Source organism: Hypanus sabinus, chromosome 7 (assembly GCF_030144855.1).
Source record: "Hypanus sabinus isolate sHypSab1 chromosome 7, sHypSab1.hap1, whole genome shotgun sequence".
NCBI lineage: Eukaryota > Metazoa > Chordata > Chondrichthyes > Myliobatiformes > Dasyatidae > Hypanus > Hypanus sabinus.
In genome coordinates, this window is record NC_082712.1 from 65362446 (window position 1) to 65387966 (window position 25521).

At 40.2% G+C, this 25521-nt stretch overlaps 1 protein-coding gene across 1 annotated transcript in view; it reads left to right on the forward strand.

Moving 5' to 3' along the window:
• The window catches only part of plppr1 (phospholipid phosphatase related 1), a 118918-nt gene that overhangs the window by 86782 nt on the left and 6615 nt on the right, over positions 1-25521 (forward strand). Inside the window, exons 6-10 of the mRNA XM_059973852.1 lie at positions 868-1118; positions 9001-9177; positions 16846-16977; positions 21468-21559; positions 24848-25013. Coding sequence (XP_059829835.1) covers positions 868-1118; positions 9001-9177; positions 16846-16977; positions 21468-21559; positions 24848-25013 — 818 coding nt within the window. The remainder of the gene's footprint in view (positions 1-867; positions 1119-9000; positions 9178-16845; positions 16978-21467; positions 21560-24847; positions 25014-25521) is intronic.

Consider the following 25521-nt stretch of genomic DNA (forward strand, 5'->3'; position numbering starts at 1 on the left):
AAATTCACAGCCTCGCTTTAAAGCCTTCCTGTTCCCACCCTTCCCAGGTGGGAATGCTGTAGGGGGGCGCATATTCACAGTCCCGTCCCGCACGCGGGCTTTTCCCCTTGCTGGTGAAGAAAGCCTGGCGCCCTTTTTGGGACCGGCCTTAATGCCAGCGTGTGCCACTTTATCAGCCGGTTCGAGTGTGCTGGGAAGTGAGTCACCACAATATAATAAATAAATAGTAATTTGTAATAATAGTAAGATATGCAACAGGGCAGTCAATATAGCTTAGAAATACCATTACGTCAGCATTGATTAATCAGTCTGATAGCCTTATGGATGAAGCTGTCCTGAAGCCTGTTAGCCCTGGCTTTAATGCTGTGGTGCTGTTTCCCGGAAGGTAGCAGCTAAAACAGTTTGTGGTTGTGGTTCGGGTCCCCAATGATCCTTCGGCTTTTTTTTTAAAGTACCTGTCGCTTTGAATGTCCTGGAAAGGGAGAACTTTGAGTGCTGATGTTTCCATGAATCTGCTGCCCTTGTCCTTAGTTTTCGATGTCCGAGGGCTGTCTAGATGAGAATCTACAGAGCGCTTTGTAGACAGCACACACAGTAGCCACTGTGCACAAGTGGTGGAGGGGATGAATGATTGAACACATGCCACTCAACCAGCTTCATATGTCATGGATGGTTTAGGGATTTCTTGATAATATTCATAACTCGGAACAATCTTCTATCCTGTCTTATGTCTTACAAATGGTGGAAAGTATCTGGGGTCACATTATGTCTGACCTCACATGAACTGATGCAAAACTGTAGCTTAATCTCCAACTGCAGGATGGATTGCCACCTATTCACGACTCCCTGTTTCTTTCTCCCCCACAGGTGTGTTTGCTTTTGGTCTGTTTGCCACGGATATTTTCGTAAACGCAGGCCAAGTCGTCACAGGGAGCCTAACACCTTACTTTATAACCGTCTGCAAACCTAATTACACAGGAACTGACTGTCGTTCCCGTTCACGCTTTCTAACCAATGAACACATCTGCACTGGCAACCCGGAGGTCATTGCAAATGCACGGAGATCCTTTCCATCAAAGGATGCATCTTTGAGCATCTACTGTGCCTTGTATGCAACGGTAAGGTTATGATTCCTCAACTGATGGATTCCTATTGTTAGGAGCAGACCATGTTTCATGTGTATCCCTCCCAAACTTTGATCAATTGTTTATAATCATACGGGCAGATTGTATTAAAGCATACTAGATTGATCACTTGTTCTCAAGTAAAAGAATCCCTTAATAATAAATGAAATGGCTTGAAGTACTCAGTAGTCAGACAGGATGTGTCGGAAAAGAAACAGTTAAAACTTCAGGTTGATGAACTTCCTTCATCAGGGCTGGGCAGAAGAGGTAAAAAAAGTTCTTAGATGCAGAGAAAGGGGAGGAGAGACATAACGATATCTTGGAAGTCTGGAGTAATCCACTTATTTCAGATTTTTACTTTAAGTTTCTCTCAGTCCTTCCTGCTTTCATATTTCTTGTTTTACCTTTAACTTTTTCAGTTTTGATTAAATATTTATCAGCCTGAAATATTGATTATGCTTCTCTCTTTGCTGATTCTGATTATGTCCGTATTTTCTTGATTTTGTTGTTTTCTGTGCCAGGGTTTTTTGGGTTTTGATGTATTTTAATTTTATTTAAATGTCAGTGTGCATCTCAGATATCAGCACATCCCACTATGAACAATTTACTTGACTTGCTAAATTTCACTTGTTCTGAAGGAAGTGTCTTCCACAGAAGTTAAATGCTGGGTCTAAAAAAAGGGCAATTAGCCAAAGGGTCCAGAAGCCTGTTGTTTGTAGCAAGCCCAGGCACTCCAGTATTTCTACTATTCTTTCATATTTCTTCATTGTACACATGATTTTTTTGTGTTCTGCCACTGAGCAGCAGTGAACCATCTGATTGGCCTATCAGAGTTCTCTTTGGGAACTAGATCAGCATTTCTGAGCTGGCTATTGTTCACGATTGCACTTAATAAAGAAAAAGCTGTTTCATGATGTGGGGAGTTTCCATTCTTCAATGTGAGCAGTGAATCGTTTTCAGTGACTGCAAGTGAAACTAATGGCAACTGAGTTGGAATAATACATTGGAACAGCAGGGTTTTTGAGTTCTCTGCTGTTCATCTGATACCATTCTGGTCCATGATTGTCTTCTGGGTAGATTTTGCCATACCAGTTGGCTTCATACAGCAGTCACCGGGATAGTTTAAATGGGTACCATGTGTACCTGGAGCTAATGTGCCCTAAACACTGGAAGTGCACATAACTGTTGAGTGTACAATGAATGAGTGGCACTTGGAAGAACAAGACAATTCTAAGTCTTGGAGACAGGAAGGAAAGGAAATAAGATCGGGGTGGAGAACTGGAGAACAACGATGAGAATTTTAAAACGGAGGATGAAACTAAGCAAAACTTAGCAAGTACAGGGGTGATAGAAAAAACTTTTTGTAAGCTCAGACATGGACAACTGAGTCTTAAATGTCCTCTAGCTTTAATTGGATAGAGAGAGGAAAACTGGCCAGGAGGGCATTAAAATTGTCAACTTTTAAACTGATGCAGATAGCTTCATGTTGAAGTTTATGTTTATTGTCATGGGCATGTGTACACAGAGTGGAAATAAATGCCCTGAAAATTAGCTTTTTGCAGCAGCACCGTACATTACAAACGTGATAAGCCCAAGTTAACAGAAACATAAATTAACATAAATTATGCATAATTTACATGAGGATGCAAACATAATGACACAAATGCCAGATGAGAGAGAGAGAGGAAAGGAAATGAAGTCTGACCTAGTGTTAGGGTTTTTCAAGTCAGTTCCAGCAATCGATGGCAGTGGGAAAAAAGCTGTTGTTGAACTGTGTGGATCTTGAAGCTGCTGCTCCTCTTGCCTGGTGGCAGCATCAGGAGGAGGCTATGTGCTGGATGATGCCTGCTGTGCTTTTGAGACAATATGGCAAAACGTTAACAAGATCCAGGTGAAAAACTCACCACCAAGGATGAAGGTTGAGTTGCAGTGAACCTGATTTCTTTGAAACAGTGACATACAGTGCGTTAAAGCCTGCTTTTGTTTAAGCTAATAAAAATGTTGCCTGTAGGGGTTTCCTGGGGTTTTAGAAAGTGTTACAGCTGCAGAGAGTTCCTGAAAATGTCTCCTCATTTGCAGGTGAGTGACAGGATTTGGGAATGAGAGAATAATAGAACAAATTGAGTAGGATTATTGTAAAAATGTGTGCTTGATGATCAGCATGGACAGTAGGTTAAGGGGCTTGTTTCTATGCTGTATCTCTTCATGATTGTATTTGCATCCTTATATTAGAATTTTAGCTGAAGAATTGCATTGTTTTAATGGTTCTTGATTAAAATAATCTCTGTCTAAAGTCCCCCCCAAAAATAATCCACAGGCTGATTTCTACTGCAATAAATCTCTTTCAAAATGACATCACTCCAGCATTTTCAGACCCCTCCATGTACAAAATTAAACAAATGTTGATGGTTCACTGATATAATGGTTTATGTGTAGCTTCACTACAAATTTAAGTGCATGCTATATGCTATATGCCTTATGGTGGTTGATGCTATATGCTATATGCCTGTGGTGAACTACATATACCTGTATGGACACGCCCCCCCCCCCGCTGACTGTACCTGTGGCTCCTCCCACTGACCGTGGCTCCTCCCACAGACCCCGGTATAAAGGCGATTGGAGCCTGAGCCCTGGTCTCGGTCTCCAGGATGTAGTATGGTGGTCAATTGCTGTTTGTTCTTTCTTCCAGCCAATAAAAGCCTTTATCTTGCCTCACGTCTCGGAGAGTTATTGATGGTGCATTAATGTCTTATGGTGGTTGATGCTTCTGTCGTTTCCCTAAGAAGCCTTTCAAGAATCACTGGGTTTTGGAATGGTTCCAGATGTCTGGAAAATTGCAAATGTTACTCTACTTTTTAAGAAAGGAGGTGGGCATATGACAGGAAATTATAGGCCAGTTAGCCTGACTTCAGTGGTTGAGAAGATCTTGGAGTCCATTATAAAGGATGAGGTTTCAAGGTGCTTGGAGGTACAGGATAAAATAGACCAAAGTCAGCACCCTTTCCTTCTTTAGGAATATTGCCTGACAAATCTGTTGGAATTCTTTGAGGAAATTACAGGCAGGATAGATAAACACAAGTCAGTGCACGTCATTCACTTGGATCTTCAGAAGGCCTTTAACTGGTGCTGTACTGGAGGCTGCCTAACAAGATAAGAGCCTTTGTATTATAAGAAAGATACTAACATAGATTGACTGACTGTCAGGAGGCAAAGAGTGGGATTAAAAGAGGCCTTTTCTGTTTGGCTGCTGGAGGCCAATGGTGTTCCACAGAGCTCAGTGTTAGGGCCACTTTTATTCAAATTAAATGTCAATGGTGTGGATGACAGGGAGAAGGCAGATGAATGGGGTTGAGAGGGATGATAAATCAGCCATGATTAAATGGCGAAGCAGACTCCATGAGTTGATTGGCCTAACTCTGCTCCTATATCTGATGGCTTTATGTCTTATGTGATGCACTGAAGTGGTCTTAATTAATATGAATGACGTGAAAACCCCACTTCCTTTATCTCCACCAAGCTTTGTTTATCTTGCTGGCTGGCAGAATGATGTGTCATTTGTTTGTTGTTGACCTCTGCCTGCTGATGCTCATCCGGAATAAACACTCAGGCTTGGAAAATAGTCTGTGGTTGATGGTGCCAATCATGCTGGAACATCTGTTAAACTCTGCCTCTATACTCCTCCTGCCAACATTTAGATCTATTGATGTTAACAAAGTACCAGTTGGATGTACAATGGGAAGCAAACAAAGACCATCTTCTCCCACTGTTGCTCTGCCATCACTCATTCATACAAAATGCTGGAGGAACTCAAGTAGCTCGGGGATCATCTACGGAGGGAAATAAACACAGACATTTTGGGTCAAGACTCTTCATTTGAACCTGCTGAGTTTCTCCAGTGTTTTCTGTATTGCTCTAAATTCCAACTTCCAGGATTTAATTTTCTTTGGTGGATAGAGCAAATGTGTAGGTGTAACAAGTCGGTGAATTCTCTGTTGCCATATGAACAGCAGAGCACCCATAAGAATCACAAGGCCCATTTTCTTATGGTAGATGGATACTCAGGACAGGAGTTGTAGAGTCCTTGAAAGTGAGTCCATAGGTGGTGTTCAATGATCAGTTCAGTGTTGTAGTGTGTGAAGGAGTCCATGCTGGTTCAGGGGTCTGATGGTTGAAAGGTAATAACTCTGTCTGAATCTGTTGGTATGCTGTGGGTCCTTGACGATAAATATTGCTTTCTTGTGGCAGCACTCATTGCAGATGTGCACAATGGTGGGAGGGTTTTTCCTGTATCAGTGTACCCTATTATTCTCATCATAATCTATACACCTCAATCGTATCCTCTCTTAATCTCCTCTACTTGAAAGCCGTCTGCAGAGGCTTTCAAAATAGGTAAAGGAAGTGGGGATGTCAGACACCATACTCACATATTATGATCCACATTGTCCAGTGAAGCTTGCCTATGATGCCTTCCCTTAAGCAGTCATGCCCCATCTTATGAGTGATGGAAGTGAACGCCCCATAGCCTTTGTATCATGTTCCCTTATCACTGCAGAGTAAAAGCTACGCTGAGATTGACAGAGAGCCCTTGAACCTAGTTTGGAGTGTGAACTGTTTCAGCCAGTACCTTATTGGAGAGAGTTTACCCACATTACTGATCATCAATCACTGGGGTCCATTTTCAGTCCAATTGAAGGGGTTGCCTTATGTGGGGATTGAGTGCTGTTGTATCACCCAAGCTAAGAGCTGAAGTGCTGGAGAAGCTACATGCCAGTCATCTAGTCATCAGTCAAAATGTAAGTGTTACCTTGAAGCTTTCTCTGGTGGCCTAGGCTAGATCAGCAGATCAAGCAACCCTCCATGCACTGGTTGCAATGCCAATGCGTTCAGAAGATGCCCAGAGCGGCGCCTCTCCCTCCGTGGGGAATGGCCTGCATTCTCCTGGCAGAGGGTTCGTGTGGATTTTGCCAGACTTTTCATGGGTACAAATTTCTTAGCAGTAGTGGATGCATTGGGCAGAAGTGTTCCCAATCACAGCCTTGCACACTGTTGATGTGTTAAGAAGCCTCTTCTCAGGGTCTGGTGTTCCAGAACACTTAGTCTGTGACAATGGACCACACTTTGCTGCAGAACAGTTTCAGCATTCCTGAAAATGAATGGAATAAGACATACTGCATCTGCACTATACTACCCAGCTACCAATGGCCTTGTTTGTCCAGTTTAAAGAATGCACTGTGAGCAATGTCATCAGGACACACTACACTGACACTGACACTGACACAGAAGTTCGTGCAATTTTCTCCTTGCGTATTACAATGTGGCACACTTCACAATCTCTGAAGAGTATGCAGGTTAATCAGCTGAGCCAAATTGAGAACTCCTCAAGCAAGTTTCACTCCTGGAGAAGCAGACCTGGCGAGGAACTAAGAAGGTGATCAAAAGTGGGTACTTGTGAAGAATAAGGACAGAAGTGGTCCACTCTCCTACAGAGTGGATATCGGCTCTGATGACCTCTAGTAGAGATATATCGATTCATTGAGGAGAGCAGACTCAATTGTTAAAGAAGAAAAGCATCCAGAACTTTCAGAACCACTTCTTGAAGTCCCAGTGTCAACTGCTAGAGCTGTCATGGAGGAGGCCCCAGAACCTGAGATTGTTTTACAGCCACAAGCCTCACCTGCCAAGCAGAGTGACTTCTCCCTCATCCCCACTCCATCATGAAAAACAATATCCCACATGAGTAAGAAATCCTCCACAGTGATTAAATCTTCAGATCTGAATGGGACAGTTAATAATTTACACTGCTGTGGATGTCTATACAGTAGTTGTATTATATAGTATACTCTGTGTGTGTGTGTGTGTGTGTGAGTGTGTGTGTGTGTGTGTGTGTGTGTGTATAAGTTGAGATGCAGTTTATATTGAGTTGGAGTTTACAGCTAAGGAAGGAGGAATCTTGTATATTTAATATCAAGTCAAGTCACTTTTATTGTCATTTCGACCATAACTGCTGGTACAGTGCATAGTAAAAATGAGACAACGTTTTTCAGGACCATGGTGTTACATGACACAGTACAAAAACTAGAGTGAACTATGTAATAAAAAAAACAACACAGATAAAGCTACACTAGACTGCAGACCTACACAGGACTGTATAAAGTGCACAAAAAAGTGCAGGCATTTACAATAAATAATAAACAGGACAGTAGGGCAAGGTGTCAGTCCAGGCTTCGGGTATTGAGGAGTCTGATAGCTTGGGGGAAGAAACTGTTACATAGTCCAGTCGTGAGAGCTCGAATGCTTCGATGCCTTTTCCCAGACGGTAGGAGGGAGAAGAGATTGTATGAGGGGTGCATGGGGTCCTTCATAATGCTGTTTCCTTTGCAGCTGCAGTGTGTAGTGTAAATGTCTGTGATGGCTGGAAGAGAGACCCCGATGATCTTCTCAGCTGACCTCACTATCCACTGCAGGGTCTTGCGATTCGAGATGGTGCAATTTCCGAACCAGGCAGTGATGCAGCTGCTTAGGATGCTCTCAATACAACCCCTGTAGAATGTGATGAGGATGGGGGAGGGGGGGGGGGTGGGTGGGAGATGGACTTCCCTCAGCCTTTGCAGAAAGTAGAGACGCTGCTGGGCTTTCTTGACCAGGTGAGATTCTCCGTCAGGCGAACACCAAGAAATTTGGTACCAAGAAATATTTAAGTAATATTTGAGCAATTTTTTTAAAAAAAAATTTAATTGAATTTTCAAATAGGTTGCAGAAAGAGAAAAAAAATTATCAACCCTTCCCCTCCCACCCCTTAACCCCTCCCCTTAACCCCTCCCCCCTAACATATCCCTATAGAAAAAGAAAAGAAAAGAGAGAAGAAGAAAGAAAGAAAGAAAGAATGCCTGGATATCGGAAGATCCCCACATGCTCCATGGAGTTCATAATAGCTTTAGTATATATTTTTATTCTTTTCCCCAGATAACCAATAATTTTATCTTTGGACCATCTATATATTTAATCCTATCTTTTGTAAATAAGGGTGCCAAGTTTTCAGAAATATTTCATATTTATCTCTTAAATTATAAGTAATTTTATCAAGTGGAATGCAGCTAAAAATTTCATTCTTCCAACGCTATACTTAGTATGAATCCGATTTCCAAGTAACTGCAATAGCCTTTTTGGCTGCTGCCAATGCAATTCTTATGAATTCTTTCTGATATTTATTCAATTTGGATTTCAGTTTTATCTCTTCAACATCGCCTAGTAAAAATAATGTTGGATTATGTGGAAGTTGTGTTCCAATAATTTGTTCCATTAAAACTCTTAAATTTGTCCAAAAAGGTTGAATTTTAAAATAAGACCAAGTAGAGTGTAAAAAAGTACCAATTTCTTGATTACATCGGAAACATTGATCAGATAAATTTGGGTTTAATTTATTTATTTTTGAGCAATTTGTAAATATTTTGTTTGCTTGGGCATTCTTTGTTTACATAATGGTTTACAGGTTATATTTAAGAAGTACGTGAATGGCATATGTCATTATGCCACAATGTCATATGTACTCGTCCTGCTAAAGTAACACAAAGCATCCAAATAGCCCAGCTCCCATGTTTTTCTTTTGATTAGTTTTTAAGTACACAAAATGTAACAGTAGATGCCTGGAATATAATGCCAGGATTAGTAGCTATATGATCGTGGCACTTAGGAGGCTGATTGTCACATGAATTTGTAGGGACACGTACATGATGTACATGCAGAAGAGATTTAGTTTAATTTGAGATAATGTTTGATGCAGACATTGTGGGCCAAAGGGCCTGTTATGGTGCTGTGCTGTTCTGTGTGATAGATTCTAGTTTGTGTACTGTTAAACTCTATGTTTGTTCTGCTTCAGATGTACATCACCAGCACGATAAAGACCAAAAGCAGCAGGTTAGCCAAACCTGTCTTGTGCTTGGGTGCTCTCTGCACTGCCTTCCTAACAGGACTGAACCGGGTGTCAGAATATCGCAATCACTGCTCTGATGTGATTGCGGGTTTTGTACTGGGCAGCACAGTGGCTTTGTTTTTGGTAAGTACACATTATGGCACTGAAGCTAATGTATCAAATTAAAGATGCTTTTGCAGGACAACAAAGTTAAAATTTATAGTAAGCTACAAATATTTAAAAACACATTTCCTCAATTAGAATGACTAGACACATTTAATATAATAAAGCAGCCCAAAGCATTTCACATCAGATTCAATATTTCTTTATCTACTTCAGTCCCCATTCCTCTGAAGACATTAATGACTGACTTGAGTCTTGCCTGAGTGCTATTCTAACATTGTATGGAATCAGTACAGCTGAGTGGTCTTGACCTGGAATGGTGTATGTCTATTTCCCTCCATAGATGTTGACTGATTCACAGCTTTTCTCCAACATTTTGCATATTGGTCCAGAATCCAACATTTGCTTTTGCTTGTGTCTCTGTCAATATGTGGAACCAAGCTTTTGAACTGTGGAAGGCATTTTTGCCAATCCCTCTTGAGCACACATCTATTTTAATCTGAGCTTTTGGGTTTATGACTTAGTTATTAATTAATTCAGTTAGAGAACTATTAGTTCAAATCCCACTCCAGAGTACAAACTTCAGATTGATGCTCCAGCAAAGTAGAGAAGGTCCTACACTATTAAATGTCCCCCTCATCCCTCAGGTCAATATACAGTGAAAGGCCACAGTATCAAAGCAGTTCTCTTTAGTATTCTGGTGAACGTATTTGCCTCAATCAATTTCACACAAGAAATGTCTGGCCATTGTGATTCAGATGTTTGTGGGGCTGTGAAGAATCTTCAATGCAATATTGACAGTGTTAATCACACATCAAAAAGTACTTGTAAAGTGTATTGAGACATGTGAGGCCATGAAAGGCAGTACAGGAATGCAGGCAAGTCGTTTTTCTGGGCATACTTTCCAGCAGGGGTTTTGAGAGACTGTTCCAGTGTAGGACTTGCTTTTTCCCTGTAGACAACAAGGTACGACTGAAAATGGACAATATTAGAACTACATGCAACCCCCCATTTAGTCTCCTATCCAGGCCTACTGAGCCATCCCTACATGGTTAATTTTCCAACATTTGCTCCTCCCACCTCCTCCACAACACTTCCCCTATCGTCATCCTGGAAGAGACTGATAGATCAGAGGAAAATCAAAGGTTCAATAATCTGCAAATATTCTCCCCAATATGTCAGATAATCAAAGTCACACCAGATCACAGTGTCCATATGATATTGTCTGACCCTGTCAGAAAGGCAGCAACCATTACAGTTGCCAACATTGTTTCACTGACTTACTGGGGAAAAAATTCTTTAAGATCCTGCATATTCCTACCTTTGCATTGATGAAAATCTAGTACTAATCATTATCATCAGACTGCACTGACCATTCATTATTCACTAATCATTGCCATCAGACTGCACTGACCGTTCACTATTCAGTAATCATTGTCATCAGACTGCACTGACCATTCAGTAACATTGTCAAAAGACTGCACTGACCACTCACTAATCATTGCCATCAGACTGTACTGATCACCCACTAATCATTGCCATCAGACTGTACTGACCACTCACTAATCATTGTCATCAGACTGCACTGACCATTCATTATTCACTAATCATTGCCATCAGACTGCACTGACCGTTCACTATTCAGTAATCATTGTCATCAGACTGCACTGACCATTCAGTAATCATTGTCATCAGACTGCACTGACCACTCGCTAATCATTATCATCAGACTGCACTGACCACTCGCTAATCATTATCATCAGACTGCACTGACCACTCGCTAATCATTATCATCAGACTGCACTGACCATTCAGTAATCATCGTCATCAGACTGCACTGACCATTCAGTAATCATTGTCATCAGACTGCACTGACCACTCGCTAATCATTATCATCAGACTGCACTGACCATTCAGTAATCATTGTCATCAGACTGCACTGACCACTCGCTAATCATTATCATCAGACTGCACTGACCATTCACTAATCATTATCATCAAACTGTACTGACCACTCACTAATCATTGGCATCACACTGCACTGACCATTCATTATTCACTAATCATTGCCATCAGACTGCACTGACCATTCATTATTCACTAATCATTGCCATCAGACTGCACTGACCATTCATTATTCAGTAATCATTGTCATCAGACTGCACTGACCACTCAGTAATCATTGTCATCAGACTGTACTGACCATTCAGTAATCATCGTCATCAGGCTGGACTGACCATTCAGTAATCATTGTCATCAGACTGCACTGACCACTCAGTAATCATTGTCATCAGACTGCACTGACCATTCAGTAATCATTGTCATCAGACTGCACTGACCATTCAGTAATCATTGTCATCAGACTGGATTGACCATTCAGTAATCATTGTCATCAGACTGCACTGACCACTCAGTAATCATTGTCATCAGACTGCACTGACCATTCAGTAATCATTGTCATCAGGCTGGACTGACCATTCAGTAATCATTGTCATCAGACTGCACTGACCATTCAGTAATCATCGTCATCAGGCTGGACTGACCATTCAGTAATCATTGTCATCAGACTGCACTGACCATTCAGTAATCATTGTCATCAGGCTGCACTGACCATTCACTATTCAGTGACTATTCAGTATTCATTGCACTGACCATTGCCACTGGATTGCACTGACCATTCATTACAGGTGAAAAAGGAAATTTTTCATTTTCCTTGGTAAATTCACTGCATCTTCATTTAGTCCCTTTGAACAGGAGAAGGGGTAGGATAAAGTTCAAAACGTTGGTGTAAACTAGCTGATTCAGTTTGCCTAAACCTTCCTTTAAGGTAGCAAAAAAAAACTTGATGTAAGCACAATCCATCCTTCTCGAGGGCATCAAAATGTTTTTTATACAAGTATAAACTGGTCTATAAAGTTCTAAAGTATAACTGGTCATTCCCAAATTTAATGGACCATTACATCTGTTGTCTTCTATGAAAACAGTAAACATTTCCCACGACAGGTATTACAGATTGCCTTTTGTAAATGTACATGATTTGAGTGAGTTTGATTCAAAAATTATATGATAGGCTGAAAGTTATTGATGGTAGAGTTGTTGCCTTTTAACTGTGCATTTGACAATGTTGGAAGCTCAGACAAAAGTAGAATTGAATGACAAAGCAGCATTTTTTTTACATTATAACTGCATCATGTTTTTGGCATCCATCATTTTTTCATTATTTGTCTCTCTGCATAGCCACTTGGCACTATTCAATTACCTCTTTTAAGTACATATTTGTCTCATTTCAAAACTCTCTCTTCATGTATTGGACCGTATGTAGCTTTATGACCCAGTTTGGAACCCCCTATACAGATGAATGTTTATTAAACCCTTTTGTAGAAACATAGAAACCTACTGCACAATTACAGGCCCTTCAGCCTACAAAACTGTGCTGAACATGTCCTTACCTTAGAAATTACCTAGGGTTACCCATAGCCCTCTATTTTTCTAAGCTCTTAAGTCATCAATCCAAAAGTCTCTTAAAAGACCCTATTGTATCCACCTCCACCACCATTGCTGGCAGCCCATTCCATGCACTCACCAGTTTCTGCGTATAAGACTAACCCCTGACATCTCTGTACCTACTTCCAAGCACCTTAAAACTGTGCCCTTTCATGTTAGCCATTTTAGTCCTGGGAAAAAGCCTCTGACTATCCACATGATCAATGCCTCTCATCGCCTTATACACCCCTATCAGGTAACCTCTCATCCTCCATCGCTCCAAGGAGAAAAGGCTGAGTTCACTCAACCTATTCTCATAAGGCATGCTCCCCAATCCAGGCAATATTGTTGTAAATTTCCTCTGTACTCTTTCTATGGTTTCCATATCCTTCCCATAGTGAGGCAACCAGAACTGAGCACAGTACTCCAAGTAGGGTCTGACCAGTGTCCTATATAGCTACAACATTACCTCTTGGTTTCTTTTTTTTTTCTTTTTCAATCTTTTTATTAAATTTCATATATAAAAAAAAAACAACACAAAATAATGAATAGATTACAGATTCAATAAACTTGAGATTACATTAGTAATAGGATAATAATATCCTATTAAAACATCCATCAACAAAAGGTACATAAATCAATCAAGTCTATATAAATATATATGAAAAACAAAAATAATCGTCGAAAAAAGAAAAAAAAATTGAAATTATATATGAGAAAAAATATATAATGAAAAAAAATACTAAACTAAAACTAACATGGGCAATAATAGCACTTTATAAATATATAAAGGTGTCAAGAAAAGAACTCCAGAACTCCATACCTGAACAAGTATAAGTAGAGAAAAGGATCTGAAATAAGCCAAATTAATTCATATGAAAGTGTCGAATAAATGGTCCCCAGGTTTCTTCAAATTTAATTGAAGAATCAAAGATAGTGCTTCTGATTTTTTCCAAACTCAGATAAGAAATAGTTTGGGAGAACCACTGAAATGTAGTAGGAGGATTTACTTCTTTCCAGTTTTGTAATATAGACCTTCTGGCAATTAATGTTACAAAGGCAATCATTCGTCTGATTGAAGGGGAAAGCTGATTGCCATCTTCATTTGGTATACCGAAAATTGCAGTAATAAAATGGGGTTGTAAATCGATATTCCATACTGAGGAAATGACATCAAAAATGTCCTTCCAATAGTTATGTAAAGTGGGACATGTCCAAAACATGTGAGTCAATGAAGCCACTTCTAAGTGACATCTGTCACATTGAGGATTAATATGCGAATAAAATCGGGCAAGTTTATCTTTAGACATATAAGCTCTATGTACAATTTTAAATTGTATTAAAGCATGTTTAGCACAAATAGAGGAGGAATTAACCATTTGTAAAATTTTTTCCCATTTATCTGTTGATATATTACATCGAAGTTCTTTTTCCCATTCTTGTCTAATTCTATCCGATATTTCTGGCTGTATCTTCATAATCATGTTATAAATAAAAGCTACTAATCCCTTCTGACAAGGATTAAAAGTAAAAATCAAATCTGAAAAATCCGATGGAGTTGAGTTAGGAAAAGATGGAAGAATTTTATGTAGGAAATTTCTAATTTGTAAGTATCTAAAAAAATTAGATTTAGGTAATTCAAATTTGTTAGATAGTTGATCAAAAGACATCAAAGTACCTTCAAAAAAAAGATCACGAAAACATTTTATACCTTTCCTTTTCCATATACTAAAAGCTTGATCTGTCAATGAAGGTTTAAAAAAAAAATTACATAAAATAGGGCTGTCCAGAGCAAAGTTTTTCAGATTAAAGAATTTGCGAAATTGAAACCAAATTCGTAGTGTATGTTTAACAACAGGGTTAGATGTCTGTTTATTGAATTTGGCTAAATCAATAGGAAGAAAAGAACCAAGAACGGAAAATATAGAATATCCCTTAACCTCACTACATTCCAAATTTACCCACTGTGGGCACACAGGTGAATCCAAATCTAGTTTCCAGTACATTAGGTTACGAATATTATTCGCCCAATAATAAAATCTAAAGTTAGGTAAAGCTAGACCACCATCTTTTTTAGACTTTTGTAATTGCCTTTTGCTTAACCTAGGATTTTTATTTTGCCAAACAAATGAGGAAATTTTTGAATCAATATTATCAAAAAAAGATTTAGGAATAAAAATTGGTAAAGCTTGGAATAAATATAAAAATTTCGGTAAAATCATCATTTTAATAGCATTAATCCGACCAACTAATGATAAAAATAAGGGAGACCATCTAGTAGTAAGTTGCTGAATTTGATGAAGCATAGGTAAAAAATTCAGTCCAAATAAATCTTTATATTTCTTGGTGATTTTTATACCTAAATAGATAAAGTTATCAGTAACAACTTTAAATGGCATCCTATCACTCAATAAAGTTTGCGCGTTTAAAGGGAATAACTCACTCTTATCTAAGTTTAACTTATAACCAGAAAAACTACCAAATTGAGCCAACAAGGATAAAATAGCAGGAATAGACCTACTAGGATTAGAAATATATAACAACAAATCATCAGCATAAAGCGATAATTTGTATAACTTCTCATTACGGGTAATACCAAAAATATTAGGAGACTCACGAATAGCAATAGCTAAAGGTTCTAATGCAATATTAAATAATAAAGGACTTAAAGGACAACCTTGTCTCGTACCACGAGATAATTGAAAAAAAGAGGATCTATAATTATTTGTAAGAACAGAAGCAACAGGTTTATAATATATTAATTTAATCCATGATATAAAATTAGGACTAAAATTAAAGTTTCTCAATGCATTAAATAAATATGTCCATTCAACTCTATCAAAGGCTTTTTCAGCATCTAATGAGATAACACATTCTGGGGTTGTAGGTGATGAAGTATAAATTATGTTAATCAATTTTCTAATATTAAAAAAGGAATATCGATTCCTAATAAAACCAGTTTGATCTTCTGAAATAATCTGTGGTAATACCTTTTCTAATCTAATGGCTAAAATTTTTGTAAGAATCTTAGAGTCTACATTTAATAATGATATAGGGCGATAAGATGCACATAAGGTAGGATCTTTAACCTCTTGGTTTCTAAACTCAATCCCACTATTGATGAAGGCCAATGCTCCATATGCTTTCTTAACCACAGAGTCAACCTGCACAGCAGCTTTGAGTATCCTATGGACTCGGACCCCAATATCCCTCTGATCCTCTACACTGCCAAGAGCCTTACCATTAATACTATATTCTGCCATCATATTTGACCTACCAAAATGAACCACCTCACACTCATCTGTGTTGAACTCCATCTGCCAGTTCTCAGCCCATTTTTGCATCCTATCGATGTCTCACTGTAACCTCTGACAGCCCTCCACACTATCCACAACACCCCCAACCTTTGTGTCATCAGCAAATTTACTAACCCATCTCTCCACTTCCTCATCGAGGTCATTTATAAAAATCACGAAGAGAGGGGGTCCTAGAACTGATCCCTGAGGCACACCACTGGTCGCCAACCTCCATGCAGAATATGACCTGTCTACAACCACTCTTTGCCTTCTGTGGGCAAGCCAGTTCTGGATCCACAAAGCAATGTCCCCTTGGATCCCATGCCTACTTACGTTATCAAATGCCTTGCATGGGGTACCTTTTCAAATGCCTTGCTGAAATCCATATAGACTACATCTACTGCTCTTTTTATGTTGGTATCTGTTCATATTTAACCATTCTGAACTTAAACCTTTCTATTTAGGTTGACATAAATATTATCCTGTATATATTTAACTTTATTTCTGTTGGGTATCTGCCTGTATTGAATCTTGGGTGAGAGAAACTATATGTGATTTGCCCTTATCAAAAGCATACTCTGCCAAAAATTTTCACCTGCTTTGAACATCTCCAGTGACTTGGACTCAGTCTTGACCTTGAGTACTATTTGTATGAAGTTTACAAGTTCTCTTGGCGACTGCATGGATTCTCTCTGAGTACTTCAGTTTCCCAAATCCCGCAAACATGGAGATTGGTAGGTTAGTTGGCCACTGCTCCCAGTAAAGATATGAATAGAAGAACCTTGGGGAAACTGATGAGAATTTGGTATAATAAAATAGGTTTGATATAGTATCTGTTGGACTCAGTGGGCCAACAGATATGTTTCCATGCTGAGTTATTGATGACATAACTATTCATTTTTATTGCCAGGGTATATGTGTTGTTCACAACTTCAAAGGGACACAGACCACATCTGTTAAGCAGAAACCCAAGGATCCACATGGAGTGCCATTAATGACATTCCCTCGGGTGGAGAGTCCACTTGAAACATTAAGCGCACAGGTAAGCCCCACTGAACACCTTCTGCTCTTGTTCCTGTTTCACACAGTGAATAGAAATAGCCTTTCAGCCGCCTTACTTGTCGTATGTAGTCAGCTGTGGAGTAAATGGGAAGATATGACCATTTTTGTCCATTTTTGGAATTGGCAAACTAAAGTGAAGTAAGGTGACACCAATGGTATTCCAATTTAGCACCCACGTCCAGCTTCTCAAGGCCTTTCCAGTTCTCTCTGCCTTCCTAGGTTATTATCAGTAATGAGGGCCACACACTCCTCCTAACCTTACATTTATCTTTTGGGTGCGAGCTGTACTTATAATTTCCAGCTTGCTGTTAACTCACTGGACATGGACAAGACAGGCAAAAGCAAAATCTGCTGTCCACTTCTAATTATCCTAAAGAAGTCAGTGGCAAAAAAAGCTCTGTGAACCTCTGCACACCAAGTGGAGAAATATTTCCAATAAGATAAAGTAGAATTGAATAGCTTTCTAAGCCATTTCAGCCACTCAGGCCTGTATCTGCAATAGTCTACAACCTAGACTGAGTGAAGCTGACAGACTTCCTTACATGTTAATTAATTTTTATGACAATCTGGATAGTTTTGAGTCATCGTTATTCCACCAGCTCTTTCCTCCAGGATTATTCCAGCTCACGTTAGTGGGTCCCTGGTCCTGTAATTTAATATAATTATATCCCTAGATGCAGATACTGTAGAACAAATGGTCAACTACTAAAACATCTGGATGCAAACATTTGCTTTCTGTTTGTATGTTGCAAACATGCAAGTGTTAAATTCTATTTCAGAAGTAAGTTACATTGATAACCCAGCCATTAGAAATTAGTTTTGGAATGGGACTTCAACATAGAACCATAGAACAGCACAGCACAGTACAGGCCCTTCAGCCCTCCATGTTGTGCCGACCTATATAATCCTTAAAAAAAAAGTACTAAACCCACACTACCCCATAACCTTCCATTTTTCGTTCATCCATGTGCCTGTCCAAGAGTCTCTTAAATACCCCTAATATTTTAGCCTCCACCACCAACCCTGGCAAGTCATTCCAGGAACTCACCACCCTCTGTGTAAAAAAACTTACCCCTGATGTCTCCCCTAAACTTCCCTCCCTTAATTTTGTACATATGCCCTCTGGTGTTTGCTATTGATGCCCTGGGGAACAGGTACTGACTATCCACCCTATCTATGCCTCTCATGATCTTGTAGACCTCTATCAAATCCCCTCTCGTTCTTCTACGCTCCAAAGAGAAAAGTCCCAGCTCTGCTAACCTTGCTTCATATGACTTGTTCTCCAATCCAGGCAACACCCTCCTAAATGATCCATCCTAAATCTCCTCTGCACCCTCTCCATAGCTTCCACATCCTTCCTATAATGAGGTGACCAGAATTGAACATAATACTCTGTGCGGTCTCACCAGAGGTTTGTAGAGTTGCAACATGATCTCTCTACTCTTGAACTCAATCCCCCTGTTAATGAAGCCTGGCATCCCATAGGCCTTCTTAACTACCCTATCAATCTGTGCAGCGACCTTGAGGGATATATGGACTTGAACCCCAAGGTCCCTTTGTTCATCCACACTCTTAAGTAATTGACCATTAATCCTGTATTCAGTCCTCTGGTTTGTCCTTCCAAAATGCATCACCTCACACTTATCCAGATTGAACTCCATCTGCCATTTTTCTGCCCAACTCTGCAGCCTGTCTATATCCTCTTGTAACATTCGACTCCTACAGCTCCATCCACAACTCCTCCAATAGGCATGCATTGTCTATTTATCAAATATAACAGAGAAATTATTTCAGTGTCACTGATGCATCTTCCACTGAGTCACAAGATTGGCAGAGTGAAAGATACTTTTACAATCTTTATCCAAAAGTTCTTTCTTTCTTTTTTTCTGGCACAAATAGATAAACAATTTGTTGAGAGCATTTAGGTCAAAGTTCTGACAGCTAAAACATTTATGCTCTATTAATAAGATTTTTTTATCTTTTTAGTTATGATTTATAATGAAATGTCTTTACTTAAGTAGACATCAAAAATCAGTTAAAATGCTTTTAAGTTCAGAATCTCTGATTTATTATCACTAACTAAAATGACATGAAATATGTCATTTTGCAGTTGTATAGTGCACAGGTATTCATAAGTTTATCATAAATTACAAAAATAAATGGTTCCAAAAATAAATAACAAAAAATAATATTAAAAAGTTTATAAGACCACAGCAAATACAGTATAAGTGATGTAAAAAGGTAAAAACCTCATGGTTGGAAGATCTTCATGGAACTGAATAAGTGCATGGATCTTGCCCCAGTTTAACCTGCTGCAGTGCATGTGAATATATAACCCAGTTAAATTGCCATAACTTCATTTTCTGTTGTTGGGCTCCACGTGGAATCCGGCAGCATGGAATGATGTTGGCTTCACGGGGAACTGCCAGGTAGTTTTGAATTTCTACATTTTAGGCCTGTAAGTGATGAAGTTCAGAACTTAAGAGTAAATTTGGGTAGGTTTTCTGCAGAACCACTCTCAAAGCTCAGCAATATCTTTACCATGGAGAACGACTGCTCATTACCCCTCTCTTTGGACTACAGCTCCTATGAACTTTATATTCTATTAGTAGAAGTGCATGCGCCTAGTCCAGTTATGAAAATAAATATTCTGACTACTTACATTTGCAGGATTTTCGCAAGGGCATGAGATTTAAATCATTAGCATTCCTGTTTCGTCAATTTGCTGGAGTGGTAATAACTTCTCAATATGGGCACAAATCCTATAATGCCTAGAAAATCTAGACATTAATCTCCACAATGGAAGTGTGTAAATTTAGTAACTCTTTTCTCTAAAATGAAGCTAAGTGCACAGAACAAGAATTAGAGTCCCTTGTGCCTCCTGTAACTGATTCACAGGATGTGAGTGTACATGACGCATTAGTGTCGATTGCACAAAGGGAAGTGGAAGCAGATCAGCTATGTAACTAGAGGCCTGTGTTAACTATCCGGAAGGATGTGAATTCAAATTCATCCTGGCAGCTGGATTAATTAAATAATCAGGAATTAAAAAGCTAGGATCAATATTAGTAACCCAAAAGCTACTAGAACATCATAACTCATCGGGCTTACTCCTGTTATCAAATTCAGGCCACATGTCATTTCAGTTTCACCGCAGTGTGGTGGATTCTCACCTGAAGTGACAACAAGATTGCACCCAGCGAGAATGAAAATGATTGGGTACTTCCCTTGTCATCAAGCCAAATGGCACAGAAACAAGCCCTACCATTTAGTTTTCACTGACCATCAACCATTTACATTAATCCTACGCTGATCATAATATGTTCCCCCCGCATGCCCTCTCCCCAGATTCTAACTTGTATCTACACACCGTAGACCATTTCCAGTACCAACTAACCTACTATCCTACATGTCTTTGGTTTATGGGGAAAAACCAGAGTAAATGGAGAAGCTCCACATAGACTGAAAGGTATGGTTGAATCCATCTCACTGGAACAGTGAAGCTATTCTACCTGTACCATCTGTGCTGTCCCCCTGGATGTGATTAACACAGACTGGATACAGGGAAGTTATATGCAGCCATCCTCCACTTACAGCGTTTGTCTGGAAAAATGTCCTACTTTTAATGGGAGAATGTTTTATGGTTTCTCTTTAATCCTCTCTTTGAATATTCTGTTCTAAGTAAACTGACTTTGCTTCAGGATTGATGGCTTCCAGTCTCACCTCCAATTTAGAGGCAGAAGCTGTTTTGTCAGTAGTTATTCAGTAATTGAAATGACCTCACAACGTGCTCAAGGACAACTGCAGATGAGTGATAGATGTCAGTGATTAAAAACAAAAACTATGCCTGAGAAGCTAATCATGTCACATGGCATCTGTGGAGAGTAAAATAAACTTAAGATCTGTGCATTTTCATTAGGTTGAAAAAAATTAAAGTAGGATTTTTAAGATGCCAAGAAAACTAGGAGGAGGAGTGTATGTGTGGGGTGAGGCAAGGCAAGAATGAAAGAGGGAGGTTGAGATATTGAAAGACAGAAGAATTAAAGGCCAAAGACAGTGACTGTAAAATCATTCAGGATGGGTTAGAGAGTGCAAATGGAAAAGCAGGATGATTTCTTGAAACTGCTGAACTCAATTTTGTGTCTGGATGCCTACAGTGTGTTTCATAATACAATGAAATGTTCTTCTATGGGGTTATGTTGGGCTTTGTCGGTGCAGTGTTGGTGGCTGAGGACAAGGAGGTCAGAATGGGAGAACGAATTAAGGTGACAAGCAATAGATATTTGGATGACACTCATTTTCTGCATAGTGTTCACTCAATCTGTGCTTGAATCTTCTGGAAGTACAGGAGGCCACGTCGGATATGGTAAACTAAACTGAAAGAAGTGTAAATTACTGTTTCATGGTATTTTGCTCTTGTAACACTGATCTTATATCGTGGCTCTTTTTCCCTTTATGCTGGCATGACAGCAAGGTGGCAGACATCAGCAGCCCCCCCGAGAGGGGGTGTTTCGTCCCAGGGTCATTTTCCAGGACCAGCCAGATACCCAAGTCAACAGGAGGTATATACTTAATAATCACCCAAGGACAGAGCTCCATTGTGAGCTGGGGACTTTCAAAGTCTGGTGTTGTGTGAGATTCTGCTCTGCGTGATTGCCTCTGTTGCTTCTGGGCTGATGGTCTTTCTATAGTGTTCCATGTGACTCTGACACCATGTAATCTGTGTGTGCATCTTCTAGCTATATTTTACTGTGCTTTTGGCCATGCTGCCTCTGATGTTCTTAGTGGGCCCCCTCTCTTGGTTTTCTTTTTGGGCCTTGGTCCGTGCCTGCCTGTCTGGTATTGTGGCAATTTTGCTGCAGTTACCCAAGTGGGCACATTCAGAGACCTGATCTTGGTGTTGGGCAATAGACATTTGCATTTTTCTGCTTTAGAACTGCATCATTTTGTTATTGTGCTGTGTTACTACAGTCTTGGGTTATTCTGCTAGGCAAAGTGATTTAAGGTAAGAAGGCTAAGTTTTACAAAGTCAGCAGTGCTTCAATGGTTAGCACCCATTTGTTGAAGTCAGAATGCCAGTAGTTCAAGTCTATCTCCTGCAACTTGGACCTCAGCATCTCAGTAGTGCAAATAATGAGATAGCATTTAAGGTGCTCTGACTGGATGTTGTGTTAAATTATGCACTCACTGAATGGGAATAGAACATCAAATATTACTGACGAACTAATTTATAGTCTGTCATGGCAGCTTCCTGTGCCAATATCTCAGGCAGTACTTCTCCAGATCGTGGAGTTTTTTCTGTCTCTGTATTTGTGTCTGTCTCTGTCACTGTCACTATCTCTATCGATCTGCGTCTCTGTCTCTTATAAGCTCTTCAGGATAGGGCTCTATCCTGGTTGAACAGACATTTCAAACATTTGGAGGAGGTATTGGCTGTTCAGAAGAAATGCTCCTCTTCAACTGCTTTTCACAATGCTGGTAACTTAGGGGTTATCAGTCTGTGTTTATGATTGGACATTGGTAGGACAATCTGGGAAAAAGACTTCCTCTATGCGTTCTCGTAAAATAAGCTATACAAGAATAAACTTATCACCCAGCTCACACACTCCACTGCCTCTTGCTCACGTCACACTTGTATGGCTATGATCAGTCCTGTTAAACTGCATGAAAACCGAGCTCATGTAAAGGAATTTTAAGCCCAAGGCATGAGGCACATTGATAGGGTAGGATGAATGTGGCATGTCAGCAACAGTGTTGATCAGAGGGGCTGAATTGCTTGTTTCTGAGCTTTAATGTTTATTTAAGTTTTGAAACTCTTTATTTATTGGTTAGTGAGTGTTTCAATTACTAAATTCTTCTGGTATACCAAAACAGCTTTGGAATGCTCAGATAAATAAGGTTAAGCTTGGCTAAAAATCTGTTCCTGGTTTGGTCCAGAATTTAATTATAAACAAAATTGATAGGGTGAAAGCATTGTCTTTCTAAGGGCCTAGCATTTTGGGTAACAGTGCCCAGTCAGTGCAAATCTATGGTGCAAGACTCTTTGCAAACTTGAGTAATGGCCCTCTGAGTCAGAGCAAACATTTCTGCATAAGAGAGGGACAAACACTCTGCGTCGAGCCATGCCGAAGATTATCACCAGGTGTCTGACGTTAGCACTGTGACCCTGAAAGATGTTCCTTTGATTGGACTAAATGATGTGCCCCAAATATTGTGTGAAAGCATACAAGGAGGTTAAGACAGGTAAGTCACCTGGCCACTTTGATTGTAAACCATCTTTTTATCTGACTTTCCTCCGTTTGAGGCAGGGCTTTCTTTCTGTTTCAGGTGATTAGGTCGCAGAGGTGATTCGCATGGGTGCTTTCATCTCCCAATGAAAAGAGGGGGCGCGTGAGTGTGCATGCAAATGCCATCTTGCCTAGGGCCTGATGACATTTCACCTTGCCCTCCCATTATGTTATGTCCGTCCATGGGAGCATGTGGCTGGGAGTGCTACCAGTTGAAAATCCATGGCAAATTTTCTTTGGAAGATCCCTCATTCCTGGGCCATGCTGGTGGAGTGTTTTTTTTCCCATCCTACTTATATGTGGCCCAACCTCTCCCAACGTATTCTGAGCAAGCATCTGAACAAAGCAGAAGTAGCCATGTCTTTCAAGGTAGCACCTGCTGCAGTAATATTTTGACATGCTAATTAATGCGCTCTGGTTCAATAACTATATCTTAGATCACCACAAAGTGCACCGTTTTTGTTTATCCCACTCACTTCCGGCTCCTTGTTTAGTTTATGTACTTGGCAAAGGCTGAGTAAATGGAATGAGGAAGAATGCAATATTTAAAAATCAGCTAACTACTAAAATGATCACCACATTCCTCACACCCACCCTTCCCCATGTCTAGCAACATTGAGGTGAATTTCAACCTCAGAGACCCTGCTCACCTCTGGTAGAGATTGGAGCAATGAAAATAGGATACACACAAATTTCCTGCTCATCTTGGTAGCAGACTTGGTTGCATTATCACAGCAACCATCACTAGACTTTCAGTTTGACAATTTACCTAGAACATAGAACAATACAGCACAGTACAGGCCCTTCGGCCCACAATGTTGTGCCGACCCTTAAACCCTGCCTCCCATATAACCCTCCACCTTAAATTCCTCCATATACCTGTCTAGTAGTCTCTTAAATTTCACTAGTGTACCTGCCTCCACCACTGACTCAGGCAGTGAATTACAGGCACCAACCACTCTCTGAGTAAAAAACCCTCCTCTAATATAGAACATAAAACTTAGAATAGTACAGCACATTACAGGCCCTTTGACCCACAGTGTTGTGCTGACCCTCAAACCCTGCCTCACGTATAACCCCCCACCTTAAATTCCTCCATATACCTGTCTAGTAGTCTCTTAAACTTCACTAGTGTGTCTGCCTCCACCACTGACTCAGGCAGTGCATTCCATGTACCAACCACTCTCTGAGTGAAAAACCTTCCTCTAATATCCCCCTTGAACTTCCCTCCCTTTACCTTAAAGCCATATCCTCTTGTACTGAGCAGTTGTGCCCCGGGCAAGAGGCGCTGGCTGTCCACTCTGTCTGTTCCTCTTAATATCTTGTACACCTCTATCATGTCTCCTCTCATCCTCCTTCTCTCCAAAGAGTAAAGCCCTAGCTCCCTTAATCTCTGATCATAATCCATACTCTCCAAACCAGGCAGTATCCTGGTAAATCTCCGAGGAGTCAGACATCAGGAAGAGCTGTGATAGTAGGGGAGTCCATAGTAAGAGGTACGGAAAGGGGTTTCTGCAGCAACAGGTGAGATTTAAGGATGGTGTGTTGCCTCCCTGGTGCTAGGATCCAGGACATCATGGACCGATTGCAGGGAATCCTCAAGGGTGAAGGTGAACAGCCGGAAGTGGTAGTGCATGTCGGCACAAATGACTTCGGGAAGAAGAGGAAGGACATTCTGCAGCAGGACTTCAGAGAAATCGGGAGAAGGCTGAAAAGCAGGACTTCCAGGGTGGTTATCTCTGGTTTGCTTCCAGTTCCACGTGCTGGAGAGGGCAGGAACAGGGAGATAATGGATCTGAATGTGTGGCTGAGGAACTGGTGCAGGAAGCAAGGATTTACATTCTTGGACCACTGGGATCTGTTTTGGGGTAGGGATGAATTGTACAAAAGGGACAGGTTGCACCTTAATAGGCGGGGGACCAGCATTCTGGCAGACAGGTTTGCCACTGCAACACGGATGTGTTTAAACTAAGTATTGGGGGGGGGAAGGGATGAACTGGAAATATAAGGATGGAGTTAAAGGGAAAGTGAAAATAAAAAAAGTTAAAAAGGACAACAGAATCAATGGAGTAGAAAGCTCAAGAAGAGATCATACAGTATGGCCAAGTGAAATAGGAATTGATATGAAAGGAAAGGGGAGTACCGAATTAAAAGTATTATATACGAATGCACTAAGTATAAGGAATAAAGTAGATGAGCTTGAGGCTCAGTTGGAAATTGGCAAGTACGATGTTGTG